This window comes from Sarcophilus harrisii, chromosome 1 (assembly GCF_902635505.1).
Source record: "Sarcophilus harrisii chromosome 1, mSarHar1.11, whole genome shotgun sequence".
Classification (NCBI taxonomy): Eukaryota; Metazoa; Chordata; class Mammalia; order Dasyuromorphia; family Dasyuridae; genus Sarcophilus; species Sarcophilus harrisii.
In genome coordinates, this window is record NC_045426.1 from 383,490,009 (window position 1) to 383,506,354 (window position 16,346).

The 16,346-nt window shown below is 32.8% G+C and overlaps 1 protein-coding gene across 10 annotated transcripts in view; it reads right to left on the minus strand.

The window, feature by feature from the left end:
- The window catches only part of BRD9 (bromodomain containing 9), a 49,244-nt gene that overhangs the window by 13,175 nt on the left and 19,723 nt on the right, over positions 1–16,346 (minus strand). For all 10 annotated transcript variants that reach the window (XM_031946082.1, XM_031946084.1, XM_031946083.1 and 7 more), the window contains 5 exons: positions 16,088–16,220; positions 15,306–15,381; positions 13,850–13,945; positions 11,237–11,369; positions 10,317–10,428 (listed from right to left, as the gene is read on the minus strand). In XM_031946082.1, the coding sequence (XP_031801942.1) occupies positions 10,317–10,428; positions 11,237–11,369; positions 13,850–13,945; positions 15,306–15,381; positions 16,088–16,220 (550 nt within the window). The remainder of the gene's footprint in view (positions 1–10,316; positions 10,429–11,236; positions 11,370–13,849; positions 13,946–15,305; positions 15,382–16,087; positions 16,221–16,346) is intronic.

A 16,346-nucleotide genomic window follows, 5' to 3' on the forward strand; every position in this document is an offset into this window, starting at 1 on the left:
GGAAGACAAAAATGATGAGAAACTTAGTTAGCAATATAGATGTTCAATGAAAATGACTTTAAGTTTTCTTGATGATACAAAGTTTACTACTTTTTCTTAGAGCTTTCCAAAAAACATCTATTATAAAACTTTAACTTTTGTAAAGTTCTTGAACATATTATTTTATTTGATATACAATCAGGGCTAGAGTATCATTCACATTTTATAGTTGCAGAAATGGAGACTAAGAGGTTAAGTAATTTGACCATGTTCATACAATTAGTGTCAGAGTTGTGTTGACTCCAAATATAATGTTCTTTCTACATGCTGCAAAACCACTATATTAGATTTTAAAATGATCTTCTATTATTTCTATTGATATAGTAGAAATAGACTATATTTCTGTGTGTGTGTGTGTGTGTATATATATATATATATATATATATATATATATATATATATATATATATATATGGTTATCTACTGATAATTACACAAAGGTCAAAGTAGAGAAGAACTGATACAATCATTATGTCCCTTGTCCTCAAGTCATTATGCATTAGAAAATCCCTAAATATTTCAGGCCATGATCATGTAAATTCCATTTACAAAAGTAAAGATGGATACATTTACAAGAAAACAGAAGAGGAGTATCTAATGTTGTTTTTGTAACTTGAAGTGGTCAAACTTCATTGGGTTATGGACCTGAAACTGTGGCTCTCTAGCCAGGTTCTTAGGGTAGATTAGAAATCCCAAAGAATTTGCAACCTCTAGAAGATATGAAATAGCTGAAAGATTCTTAGAGATTATGGTTTTAGAAAAAGCCTCCATCAATTTGTTGCTATTAACAATTAAGTATTTATGAAGGCCATAAAAATTTTAGCACTATTAATATGAAAGAATTAGGTACATAAGAGAGGTTATCCAGCATTATCAGTAATATGCTTACATCCTCTTAGAAACACATTTTAGCTCTCATTTTTTAAAAATGTATTATGAATTTCTTACGATGTTTCCTTGATAACACTGCTGCACATGATTTTAAAACTGTCTACTGAAGGAATGCATCTTTCCTAATTTTTTTAATTAAAATGTACAGTGAGACATTGTTTTCTATCTATATGAAAGATTCTTTCATCAGAAAGCTAACATAGATTCTGATTTTTTTGATCATAATATCTCTGAAACAGAAATAAAAGTCTGAAAGCTGTCTTGTATTTCTGTTTCAGAGATATTATGGTAAAAAAAATCTGATTCATTTATAACCTCTCTCCCCAGTGCCAGTGTATTGTAGGTCGGTTTCTCCATCATTATATCATTTACTCACTGGACAGAGATCATATGTTGATCAATATATTAATTTTGTAAAAAGTCTTGGAAATATGGCTTACACAAGTCTTCTTTAAACAGCAACTAAAAGATCTGGATATGGTTTCATTCAATGCCAAAAGGCAATTGCAGTGATTATGAGAACTGTCTGACTACTAGAAAGATAACTGCAATTTATGAATTAACATCTGTTGCAGAAGAGATGAAGAGAAATTATATGAGAATATGACAAGGTCATTAAAATTAATTTATTCTGTATCTTGATGTAAATAGGGAAATATGATGAAAACTACTGGAAAGCACAATTTAGGAACAAATAAGAAACCAAAAGGGGCCTAAAATCTCTTGAACAACCCAGAAACCCACAGATAGGCCATCTACAATTAGGCACGCTTTTTTTTTTTTTTTTTTTAAATAGCCTTTTATTTACAGGATATATACATGGGTAACTTTACAGTATTAACAATTGAATTAGGCACGCTTTTACTTTTTTTCTTCTATCCTCTTTTTAACCTCTTACAATTTAGTTTTTCATCTTATCATTCTACCAAACTACTCTCTCCAAAGTTTCTAATGATCTCTTAGTTACTAAATCCAATGGCCTTTTCTTAATTCTCATTCTCTTTGATATTCTCTCCTCCTTAATTTGCTCCTCTCCACATTCTTTCCTGATTCTCCTCTTATCTGACTGATTGTTTGCTGTCTCCTTCACTGGCTACTCCTCTAGATCTATAACCATTGGTGTTCCTCAGGTTCTGCCCTAGGTTCTCTCCTCATTTTCCCCTACACTACTTCACGGGTGATCTCATCAGCTCCCATTACCATCCCTGTGTTGACGGCTCTCAAATTTACTTATCCTGCCCAAACAATTTCTCATCTCCAGCTACCTTTCAGACATCTCAAACTAGAAGTTCAGTGGATAGTTTAAACTAAATAGGTTCAAAACAGAACTCACTATCTTTATCTGTAAACCCTTTCTCCCTATTTCTCTAGAAGGCATCACTATATTTCCAATTCCTCAGCCTAACATTAGGAATAATCTTGGATTCCTTACTCTCTTTCACCAACTCTTCCCAAAAAAAGTTTGTCCACAGCTGCAGTAATTAGTTTCAGCTCTATGGATTTAACACCCTTAATGCCTCCTTGTGCACCCTGCTTTTGTGATGTCTTCTCCCATTAAACTGTAAGATCTTTGAAGGGAAAGCATGTCTTCTTTTTTCTTATTTACATTTTTAACTCAATACCTGGCACATAGTAAGCAGTTAATGTTTATATTTGAGAACAATCTGGAACTATGTCCAAAAGGCTATAAACCTGTGCATATCCAGCAATACACTTGCTAGGTCTACATCTCAAAACCATTAAAAAAAAAAGGGGGGGGGGGAGTAAGTAGGACTTATTTGTACAAAAATATTTACTGCAGCTCTTTTTGTAGTGGTTAAGAATTTCCTATCAACTGAGGAAAGACTGAACAAGATGTGGTATAGGATTAAGATAGAATATTATTATACTAGAAGAAATGACAATTTCTTCTAAAGTCAGGATGGCTTTAGGAAAACATGGAAAAACATACACAAACCGATGCAAAGAGGAATGAGCAGAAACAAGATAATGTTGTACACAAAAACAGCAAGAGAGTATGATGAACTGTGGATGACTTGGCAAATCTCAGAAATATAGTGATTTAAGACAATCCCAAAGGACTAATGGTGAAGCATATTATCTGCTTTCAAAGAAAGAAGTGACTATTTGAATAAAGACCTAAGCATGCTATTTTAAACTTTTATTCTTTTTATTTTATTCAAGTTTTCTTGTACAAATGAACTAACATAAAAATGTTTTACATGACTGCACATGTATAAACTACATCTGATTGCTTACCATCTTAAAGGCGGGGAGGGAAGGTAAGGACAGAATGTGAAATTCAAAAATTATTTTTTTAAATGTTAAAAAAAATATTTTAGGGGCAACTAGTTGGTATAGTGCACCAGCCCTGAAGTCAGAAGGACCTGAATTCAAATCTGGCCTCAGACATTTAACAATTCCTAGCTGTGCGACCTTGGGCAAATCATAACCCCAACATATATTGGATTTAACATATATTTTGACATATTTAACATGTATGGGTTATCTGCCATCTAGGGGAAGGAGTAGGGGGAAGGAGGGGAAAATTTGGAACAGAAGTTAAAAAAGAAGTCGAACAAAAAAAACATGTCAGTGGGGAAAAATAAAACACATTAAAAATAAATATTTAGTAAATTGAAGTGAATCACTTCTCTATCTGGGGGTGGTAGCATGTCTCATCATGAGTTCTCTGGAATTGTAATGGGTCACTGTGATGATCTAAGATACATATAGCTTGTTCTCCTGATTCTGTTCACTTCAATTTTCATAGATTTATACAATTCTCATCATGTTTTTCTTTAAGTCATCCCCTTTATAATTTCTAATTGCACAATAATATTTCAGCATATTGATATACCACAATTTGTTCAGACACTTTTCAAATAATAGGGATCTTGACAGTTTTCAACCCTTTCACATGAAAGAGAGGCGATATATTTTTGTAAATAGGTCTTTTCTCCCATTCTTTTTAAAAAACTCTCTTTGGGTACGGATCTTATAACAGTATTGCCAAGTCAAAGGGTATACATTTCTTTCAGATACGGTCCCAAATTGCTTTACTGAATGGTTGCACTACTTGACAGCTCCACCAACAATGTATTAGGTGTTGCTGTTTTCTCATATCCCTGCCAGCATTTGTCATTTTCCTTTTTTGGCATCTTAACCAATCTGATAGGTATGAATTGGTACTTCTTTTAGAGTTTTTAACAGGAACACAAGTTGCATTTTGTCAAAAGTTTCTGTTCCCATATCTTTGCTAAAAATATGATTTTTGTTTGTGTCAAAAAAAAGTCAATCATGCTTATACTGTTCCTGATGTCGAACTAGTCCTGCGTTCCTAGTATAAATCCCCTCTGGAATATTATTTCTATTATATAGTGTTACATCAATATTTTATTCACATTTTTTGCATCAATATTCATAAGGAAAACCGAGTCACAGGTTTTTATCTCTGTTTTGGCTCTTCTTAAAAGTTGGGTCTCAATTCTGTACTCAATATTGTAATAGTAAAATTAGTTATTTTTCAAATGTTTGGTAAAATTCAATTGTTCTGTGGTTCTTCCTTAGGGAGCTCATTTATGATTTGTTCGACTTCTTTTTTAACTTCTGTTCCAAATTTTCCCCTCCTTCCCCCTACTCCTTCCCCTAGATGGCAGATAGCCCGTACATGTTAAATATGTCAAAATATATGTTAAATCCAATATATGTATAGATATTTATACATTTATCTTGCTGGACAAGAAAAATTGCATCAAGAAAAAAAAAAAAAAAAAAGAAAACAAATGCAAGCAAACTTTGTTGTGGTCCATACTTAGTTCCTACAGTTCTGAGTGTAGATGGCATTCTTCATTACTGAACAAGTGGAACTGGTTTGAATCATCTCACTGTTGAAGAGAGTCAACATCCATCAGAATTGTTGTTGCTGTATACAATGACTTCCTGGTTCTACTCACTTCACTCAGCATCAGTTCATGTAAGTCTCTCTAGACCTTTCTAAAATCATTCTGCTGATCGTTTCTTATAGAACAATAATATTCCATAACATTGATATATCATAACTTATTTAGCCATTCTCCAATTGATGGGCATCCATTCAGTTTCCAGTTTCTTGCTACTACAAAAAAAGCTGCCACAAACATTTTTGCACATATGGGTCCCTTTTCCTTCTTTAAGATCTCTTTGGGATATAAGCTCAATAGTAACTCTGCTCAGTCAAAGGGCATGCACAGTTGGATAACTTTTTGAATAGTTCCAAACTGCTCTCCAGGATGGTTGAATCCATTCACAGTTCCACCAGCAATGTTTGACTTTTTTTCTAAGAGTTTTTTAGGTACATGACTTAATTCATTGATCTGCTCTTTTGCTGATGTATGCATTTAGAGATATAGATTTTCACCTAAGCATTGCTCTGGCTATATACAATAAATTTTGGCAGGTTTTCTCATTGTGGTTATTATCTTAATTAAATTATTGCTAACATGATTTATTCTTTGACCCATATATTCTTTAGGATGAAATCATGTAGCTTCCAATTAATTTTTTTAACCTAGGCTTCAAAGAGTCTTCTCTTTGTAATTTTTATTGCATTACACTCACAAAGGGGCAGCTAAATGGCTCAGTGGCTACAGCACAGAAAGACCCAAGTTCAAATCTGGCTACAGATACTAACTGTGTGAACCTGGGAAAATCACTTTATTTATTTGTCTTAATTAGCTGGAGAAGAAAATGGCAAACCAGTCCAGCATTTTTGTCAAAACCCCCCCTTGGGCAGGATGGTCCACAAAGTCACAGTATGTCAGACATAACTAAATGAGATGCATTTTATATTTCTGTATTTGTAGCTTTAATCCTTTAATACATGGTAAATTTTTTTGAAGGAGACACATATTGCTAAAAATTATATGTGCTCTTTCCTTTCTCCATTTATTATTTTCAAGGGAACTATCATATTTAAATTTTCTAAAAATCTTATTCATCTCTTTAACATTTTTTCTTATTTACTTCATTATTTATGTCTGAGGGAGATACAGGTCTCCTACTATCATAATTTTATTAGTTCCTTCTATAAATCATTTAATTTTTTAAAAAAAGAATTTGGATGTTATTCCATTTGATAGGCATATATTTAAAATTTATATAAATTTACAGTACCTGTTTACAAAAGCAGCTTCCTGATTATCTCTTAATGAATTAGATATATTTTTGCTTTCTCTTTAAGATCATGATTACCACACCCTTTTAAAAAATTTTTTTGACAAAACATAAATATTTATGATTCTGCTCTAATTCCTTATTTTAACTCAATATCTTTGTTTAATGTTTCTAGTAAACAACATATTATTTTCCTTGATATTTGAATTTATTTTTGTCTGGCAGCTTGTAGTATTTTTACCTTGAGATAGTAGTTATAGTTTTGCAACAATGTTCCTTGGGGTTTTCCTTGTGGTTTTCCATCTCTTTCCAAAGGTGATTAATGTATTCTTTCAATGAGTATATTCCCCTCGATTTCTAGACTATTGCAGCAGTTTTCCTTGATGATCTCTTCCAGGTTTTTTTTTGGTCATGGCCTTCAGGTAGACCAATAATTTTTAAATTGTCTTCTCTGGACATATTTTCCAGGTTGGCCTTTTTTCTAATGATGTTATTTCATATTTTGTTCCATTTTTTTTCATTCTTTTTAGTTTGACTAATTCTTATCTCATAGAATTATTAGCTTCCATTTGCCCCATTTTAGTTTCTAATATGTGATTTTCTTTGTTAGCTTTTATATTTCTTTTTCCATTTGGTTAACTCTACTTTTGAAGGTGTTGTTTTCTTCAGTGGATTTTTTTTTTTTTTTGCATTTGGCCATTTTTTTTTTTTTTAAAGAATTGCCTTCCTTTCCCAAACTGTTGATTCTCTCTTCCATACCTTTCATTTCTTTTCTCTTTTTTTCTTCTACCTCTTTTATTTGCTTTTTTTTTTTGCTTGCTTCCTTTTTATGTGAGACATTTTTCCTATTCTTCTGCTTTCTCTTTTCAATCCTTTTTTTTTTTTTTGAGATCATCCTAACATTAACAACTCATAGCCATGCCTTTTGTCTATGTAGACTCCTAACTCTTAACAATGATTAATAAAGTTCTTAGAAGTTATATTAAACAGTTTAACCTTACTGAGTCCCTTATGATTTCTTTTTAATGTGTATCTTTTAATGAAATTCTTGAGTTTTATATCTGAATGCCAAATTTTCTTTTCAGTTCTGGTATTTTTATTAGGAATGCTTGAAAATTATTGTATTTCATTATCCAATTTATTTTCCCCTTGAAATAGTATACTCAGTTTTTGCTAAGCAGGTTATTCTTGGTTGAAGAATAACCTGCTTAGCAAAAACTGAGTATCCTAGATGATCCTAGAAAATCTTATTTTCTTAGAATGCAAAATTCTTAGGTCCTAGAAAATCATATTTTAAGTTCTTCAGCTTTCTTAATGAGGAAACTGCTAAATCTTATGCAATCCTCACTTTGGCTCTAAGATATTTAAATTGTTTCCTTATGGATGTTTGCAATGTTTTCTCTTTGACCTGGGAGTTTTGGACTTTGATTATAAAATTCCATCTTGGAACTGTAAATCAGAAATGCATACAAGCAATAGAGTTGCCAAACAATATCAAAACTTGTATTCAGTGACAGAAAAGGATTCCTTGTAATCTCTTTCTGTCTAGTTATCCAACTCCCTTATCATCTCTGGGTTAAGAGCTTTTAAAGCTACTGTTTCTGCTGTCACCACCATCAGCAAGGCCTATAGTTGATGTGGTGGATTGTGTGTGCCCTGGGCTGGTCCTCATTTAGGAGTCACAGACCTTTCCTGCTGATCTCCTAAATTGTCTTAGGCTAGAAAGATGTCTCATCCTGACCTTTCACTGCTCCAGAATTCAATGTAAGGTATTATTTTAAAGTTGTTTAGAAGGAAGCACTGGAAGTATTTGACTGGATCTCCTGAGAAGTTCTATAGATTCAGAGTGACTAACAATAAAAGACAATGGTCTTTGTTTCCTACCCTGATCATTCTACTGCAGGCTTAATGATTAGAATTGATGATTACCCCCCTGTAGGTTTAAAACAAATTCTACAAAGTTTTTGGAACTTGTTCCTTGCTCTAGACATTACTGGGACCTCTGCTGCTTGTGACCATTTGATTCCATGACCTGGAATTGTAACTTGGGTGACAAGAGTTGTTCCAGGGATCTTTTTCTGCTTTGATAATTACGTCCTGATGTTCAATTCCGGTTTCCATACCTGTCCCTGGATACTAGAATGCTTCCTATTGCTGCCATGACCAGTTCTACTCCAGTGGCCTAAGACTTCTTCTTCCCAAGCTGTTTTGGACTAGAAAAATGACAACTCTTCAAAGGAATTACTATTATTATTCCCATTTTAAAATTGAAGAAATTGAGGCAAACAAAGATTAAGTGACTTTTCCAGCGTGACACACCTCATAGTGTGTGAAGCCAGATCTGAACTCAGGTCTTCCTAATTCCAAGCTTACCACAGTATTCACTGCACCAATCCAGTTACAGAGAGAGACTACAGGATAAAAGACAGTTCCTACTCTACACAAATATGCCTGAAATATTAAAATAAACAGAGAAAAGCCTTCAGTGGTGAAGAATATATAAAGAATATATTTCTTTGGAGAAAATACATAGAAAGATGAGAATGTTAGTGATTTATATAGGTGATGGGAGTATATGCAATGCTGAATAAGAATATGGAGCCATCAGAGTTTTATGAATAGCATCATAGAGAAAAGGCAACACAAAAGTCTAATTTTAAAAAGGATAAAAGTTTCATCTTTATGAAAAAGAATGGGCATGGGTGCAGTAAGTTGACTAAAAATGCTTCAACAGTTAAAAACTATATCATTGTTTCATTGTCTCTATAGAATCATAAAGTATTGAGACACATGATGTAACACAAAAACTGCTCTACTTAAGATGCAAGAAGTCACTCAACATCTCTAACTTATTTCTTCTTCTATAAAATGAAGATGCTAGGCTAGTCTTAAAAAAGCATCCCCTCTTTAATTACTCTAATTAAATTCAGCTTCCTCTTAAAATCTCCAATAGTTCATTTTTCTCCCCACAAATTTAAATAATTTTTGTGTAGCTCTTATTTTTAATAATTTTTCCTTCTACCAAAACCTGAAACTACTTCTCCAAAAGTTTTGACTATTGCTGATAGGAAGATTATTATATCATTCTCCTAATCTTTTATTCTTTAGAGTGACATGGCTAATTCATTAAATGAATCTTTTTACAGTATAGCTTATAGTTCTTATCCTAGTTATTTGACTCTAGATATACTTTAATTTGTCAATGTCCTTCCTAATTTGTGGCATCCAGAATTAAACAATATTCCAAATATGGTCTGATCAGGGTAGAAGAGAGTACAGTTATTATTTCTTACATTTTATATTCTAAAGTAGTACAAAACTCCCAAGATTAAGTTAGGTCTTAAGCAGGAGTTCTTGCCTTGGGATCTGTGAACCCGGCTTAGGATCCTGAAATTCACGATCCTATAATCTTCTTGAAGGACGTACAGGGTAGCTCCATTTCAGTATAACTTTGTAATATACTTATTTTATTTTATGCATTGAAAAACACTGAGGAGAAATTCCAGGTTTTACAAAACTGCCAAAGGGGCCTGTGACAAAAAAGGTTAAGAATGACTGGTTTTAAGGCTTCTGTCTCATACTGTTAACTGCTAATTCATGAAAAACCCCTGGATCAATTTCATATAAACTGTCACCTAGCCATTCTTTCCTGTACTTGTACAGCTGATCTGAATTTAAGTATAGAACTTAACATTTATTCCAGTTAAATTCCAACTTGGCAATTTTCACTTATTTTTTTTTTCTACCTACCTGCATTTTCGGGGTTATTTACTCTGCTGTCCAATGTTATTGATTTCTCTTAATCTTTGTTTCATCTGCAATATGATAACTATATAATCTACAGTTTCATCTAAAATCTCTGATAAAATTCCTTGAATACCTGTTCTCTTTTGGTATTATAAGCATACAAAGCTATAAAATTATGTTGACTAAAGACTTTACAGAAAAAATTTTTAAAAATTATTTCCAAATCATTTTCCATCAATTATATTTTCTAAAAAGAAATCCAATTGAAACCAATGATATAAACTAAAGCTGTAACCAGTTAAGTATGTAAAAACTAATTCAATAATCTTGGAAAAATAATAGTTAGCATAAACATTAGTTAATATACTTTTCTTTTAACAACTCATTCTGCACTTGGAAAATAGCAACCCTAAAGAAGAGACAAGTCAATATCTACAGTCAAAGAGTAAACATGCCCATGTGTCTTTAAGAAAACTGGGACTTACCTGCTTTAGTTGATAAATGGTTTTAGAATGATCACCACCTGTGATCTGATCTAGTAAGTCATCCACTATTTTCTTACTGTAACTCCCAGAGTCTTTCACAAATTCCTGTAGGCTACAAAGAACAAAGGTTGAGAATATTTGGCTTTTGTTTTTAAGCCTCTTTCTATTTATCTTTCTTTACTTTGTTACTTTAATTAGTGTTGAGGTGATATCTTTTATAAGATCACAATTTCTTTTCAATTATGCTTTCTGAGCAGTAGAGGAGGAACAAATTACTTATTCCACTTACTAAGTTGTCCTGAGCTCTAATTTTACATCACCAAATGGACATTTCAAACTGGCTATCTCCCATAGGCACTTTCAAACTCAACATGTCCCAAAGAGAGATCATTACTTTTCTCCTCCCAAACTTTTCCTACCACTGTTGTTTTCCCTTCAAAACTTTCTTATTTCTGCTGAGGGAACTATCTTTGGTCAATTTTGAAATCTCGTTCTCACTGCAAAGAATGGCTAAATCTTGTCATTTTTTATCTCTGTATTTTTTTTTTCTTTTTTTGCAAACAAACAAAAATTACGCACAAAACCACCACCTGGTCAGGTTCTCATTACATTCTACAGAGACCACAATACTAGCTTCCAAATTAGTTTGCTTGCCTCATGTGTCTCATTTTTTTAATCCATACTCAACATTGTCAGAATGATGTTAAGTAGAGTAAGTTATTCTCTTTCTTTGATTCCTCCTCAGGATCAATTATAAATTCTTTCATGAGATAGCATACCAAATGATAGAAATTGTTGCCAGTTAACCCCAACTATGTAGCATCCAACAAGCCAGCAAATTGCTTCTCCTTCATTATAGGGAAGTAAACCAATCCATTCTTTAGATATTAAGTGACCCTGTAGCACCAGCCAATACTCACCTTAAGGCACACTGTATACCAGTCTCATCTCCATAGGCTGAATATAAGAGTTCCATTTCATCTGATTTCAGGTCACTGAATACTGAATTATTTTGCATTGAAAGTGAAGTACCTGAACTTGTAAGAAATGTGACTAAAAGGAAGTCAGGAAAAACAAAAGATACAATATTAGTTTTAGAGTGAAATTCCATCTAAGACAAAGTAACTTCTTTTGTCTTTCTATTATGAAGTCAACATATTCTTTAGATAATTATACCTGGCTCAGCCAATACTCACCTTAAGGACACTTATTACATGTCTACATCTCCATAGCAATGAATAAGATGTTCCTTTAAATCTGATTTCTAGTACTATACTATTTTTGCATTGAAAGTAAGTACGAACTTGTAAGAAATGTGACTTAAGGAAGCAGGAAAAAAAAAGATACATGGAGTTTTAAGTGAAATTCATCTCAAAAACAATATTTTTTTCATTTAGTTTAATAAATATTTACATAATTCTCAAAGTAATAAAATTGTATTTATACTAAATTATTAGTTATGCTTAAAATTATGTTAGTTCATTTTTCTGGAGTTAACTTAACAGATTTAGAAAGAAAAATATGAGTTTTGTACTACAGAAAACATATTTTCCCATTACTTAACTTAAAAAAATTGATTGATTCAATTTTTTATTTGAATTATGGGATTTGATTGAAGTAAAATTTCAAAAAAAAGTAAGAACTATTCCCTAATTCTTTATTCAAAGTAGATTAACTGATCATTTATTTGATCAGGGATTGAGAAAAAAAAGTAAACTATTCTAGATTTTAGTGATTTGCAGACTATAAGATGATCTACTTGTCCAAACAATTATACTGGAAAGAGATATATAATCAGAAGCCTTGTTTTTGAATCCTGGCTCATCTGCGTGACTATGGGTAAATGACTTTAGACAGTGAGCTTTTCATCTGTAAAATGGAGATAAGACCACCTATCTGACATATCTCAGAGGGTTGTCGTGAGGATCAAGTGAAATTATGTAAAGAATTTAAAAACTTTAATACAAACACTGAGTGATCTCTAAGGTTCCTTTTGATTCTAGATCCCAGAAGGAAAAAAATAATTCTAGAGTTCAGAGAGGAATCACATCCAATAAAGCATAATATAGGGAAAACTCACAATAGTGCTTTCCCAACAACATATTAATTTTACAGATGAGGAAACTGAGAAGTTAAATGAGCTGATTAAAAGATACAAGTTAAAAATTCTGGAACCGGAAATGGAACTCAATTCTGATCAGCGTCCTTTACAATATAACATATAGTTAAGTATAATCCTGAAGGATAGGTTAATTTTAATAGGGAGAAAGGGGGGGAATCTGGGACAAGAAATTGAATGAATATGTAAAATGAGAGAGAACAAGACATGCATGCAAACCAAGCAAAGCAAGAGGAGGTAAAGCTAAGGTAGTCAGAATAGGAAATCCAGGTCTAGAGTACCAGATTTGGGAATCTGGATGTAATCTGAGGTTACTAAAAGGATGCAAAAGGAGGTTACTAAAAGGTTCTACAAGGGTGATATGAACAGAACTGTGGAAATATGCAGATCAGAATGATGACTATGCAAAGAAAGTAGATGTGGGGAAACTATATAAGAAAGCATTATGAAAACTCAGATGCTGACATAATAATAACCTGCAATAAGGTGATGGCAATGAGAATGGAGTGAGGGAAAGAAAAGGATGAAAAATAATAGGAATGTACTTTTAGTATACTAAGACATGGGTACTATCACTTTAAAATGTTTTAGTAAAATACTCAGATGAGACACCCCAACTCCTAAAAAGTAGAACAATCTTAAATCTCTTCTATTTTAGGCATATGACTTCTCTCCGAGTTTTAGTTTGCTCATCTTTAAAATGAGGAGACTAGATTAAATATCTTCTAAGAGCCCATTTAATTCTAAATCTGTGCTCTCATGTCAAAGGGAATTGGCATTGCTTTATTTCATCCCTACAGGAAGCTGTAAATGGCTGCAGATCTGCATTTGTAGTGAGTTTCCTCATCAGGAGTTCCCCATACCAATGCAATTATAGTAGGTTGGACCAAAAGCAAAGAAAAACAAAAAATTCTGAAAAGGAGACTCCCACAGATTCCCCCCACCCCAATATTTTCCTTCTAGTAGTAAAACTACCAAAAAACACCATACTTTTTAAATATCTATGCCCTTATTTCAATTCAATCTCAAAAAAAACCAAACCCCAAACCAAACTCCCCTCCCAAATAACCCCACACTTTAAACATGTGATTGCCAAGAAATCAATTGGATAAAGAAAGCAGGCAAAAAGATGTTCTTAAAACAAATTGAATAATAGTATGTATTTTAACTATGTGACGACATTCCACCCTAAAATATTTCGGGCACAATGAACATCCCCAAATGAATAAACACTACCATAAACTTGTTATACTGAAAGTGCTACAGTCATTACACACAATGATAATTTCCAAGGATCAGGAGCACTACTACAGATAGCTAGGAGGAAATTATGAGATAGAAATTAAAAAGCAAAGTCTTGGGGGAAAATTCATAAATTGCTTAAATTTACTTTGATGTTTAATTACATATTTACCTTTGTTTCTTCTTTCATCTTTGAATCCTAAAGTAGTAAAACCAGGGAGCAATTTGCTTGAGAGGGAACTCAAATCCACTGGGTGAGTTTCTTCATCTATAAAATTTTGACCAAAAAATGATTGACTTAACAAGTTAGCATATTAAACTTCCTTTAAAAAAAATTTACTGCAATATTATGTGACAGAAAGATTTTATAATAACTAAAAAATAATCCCTCCCCAAAGAAGCATACTAAGACATACTTTAACACTGATAAAATATGTATCACTGATTATGTTCAATATTCAGCATGCAAACAGTTTGGGATACAAATGCTTATGTTTGTTATCGATTGCAAAAGCACTTCTTTTTACTTTATCTGTGTGAAGTTCTCCAAAGTTCCCAAGGAGAAGTTTAATATCTAATACCTAGGATTTGATGAACAAGCCCATGTTGATCATATGTGTACATGTTCATTAGTCAGAGCTCTTTCTTAATCCTCTAAATTGAAAAATCCTAATTTTGTTCTATCTTCTAATTCAAATTATGGTTCTATATATACCAATGACCTTCTTATACCTTATACCTTTAGTTTTTTTGCACAATGTACCTTCAATTCTTTTTTTGGCTTAATTAATTTTTAACCTTACCAGATGTGCCAAGACCTGGAAGCTTCCTTGAACTTTAAATAACCCCTTTCACTAAAGATGGCTTCTTTTTCTTGGCTAAGTGATCACACAGAACTATATATAATGCAGAAGGACCTAACAATGGCTAATTATGGACTAAAGTTTCATTCCTCCTATTTCTATCTGTAAACTTCTCTTCTTCAAGACTCTCTCTGGCATGTAAGGCTCTGAGGCTGCCCCAGAGAGTCTAATCTTTCCTCTGCTTCTATAGCCAGATGAACTCAGGCCCATCATTTAACTACTCTGACTCTATTTCTTTAGGTGGGAACTATAGGGGGTTAAACATCAATGACTTTTTTTGATCTATTCCATCACTGAATCTATGATCTTCTGACTTTTATTATTACCTCTACATGACCTAAGCATAATGTGGCTCTTCTTGCTACAAATTTGCTATGTGCAAAATAATTAAACTTAAAAACAATTTTTATTTTATTTTATTTGCTACATATTGATAAGAGTTAGTGTAGCATGCCAGATAGAAGAGTTGGGCACAACCTGGAAGCCCAGGAATCATATCTTGCTTGTGATTCATTTAAACAGTATGACCCTGAACAAATCATGGAACACCAGCATCTTCAGCAATTTCTGATACTAAAAAGTTGTGAAAATTGCTGATGCTAATGAAATAAAAGATCTGATTCAAAAAACTAGAAATAAAATGTATAGCAAATCAATAATGAATGCTTACTAGTCAGATGAGGACTATGCTTATACAGGGAAAGAGAAAAGGAGACTGCACATATAATTGATGAGATTTAGTGCCTTAGTAGTAAAAGATTTTACCTTCTGCCTCAGGATCTGACAGGTTGACCACACTGTACAGTAAAGCCCCATCTCCATTCTTTTTTAAATAGCCCATCTGTAAAGAGGTATAGATTGAACAATCAATTAACCAATCAACAAGCACTATTATATGCCAGGCACTGTGCTAAGTGCTGAGAATATTAAGAAAGATAATATAGATAAGATAAAACACCAACTGACTGAATAAATTGTAAGAGTCAGGTGATTTCACTAATAAATTGAAAATTCCTATTAAGACACAAAAAGAAAAACAAGTATTCACTGATCTGAGGGGGAAAAAAATTTCCTATCTTTCTATTCATGTAACCAAGGAGCCTAAAAATAAAAGCTTCAAATTTCACACATATATATATATAAATAATTTATCTTGAGATGTCCTAGTGTCAATGAGAACAAGGATGCCAATGGAGAGCTATAAGATCAGAATGAAATAAACTCTTTTCACTGGATATTATGAATTTCTTATCTCTTCTAAAAGCAAACACCGTCTTATGCAGGAACCAGAGAAGGCAAAATTTCAAACTAGCTCTCAAGTATGAACAGAAGCCAAAACATTTAAGACCCATTAGCTATCTAGATAATGTAATCAGCAAACAATTAGTCTCAGTTTCTGAGGAATCCAGGACCTCCTTTTAATGGAATCTTGAATCAATACATCCCTTATTGTACCATTTCTAACCACAGAATTAATTAAGGTACCCTTAGAAAGTAAGAAAAATCCAAGCTATCCCTTCTGTATCCAAAATGACAGGGTATTCTACCTTGCTGTTTGGCAGGTATCTGTTAATCCTGTCCCGGGCTTCGTCAGCAGCATGTTCTACCAAGGCTAACACGTGTTCTTCCGCTGTGCTGTCTGTCAAGCTGCAAGCATTTCCTTCTGGCTCAAATATGCAGCTAAAATACAGAGAAAATCCCATGAAATAAATTTTAGATTATACAACAAACATACCTCATACCATGGCACCTTGGTGATAAGCATTAAGATAAAAAATCATTTCACCCTTCTTCACCCAACTTTCA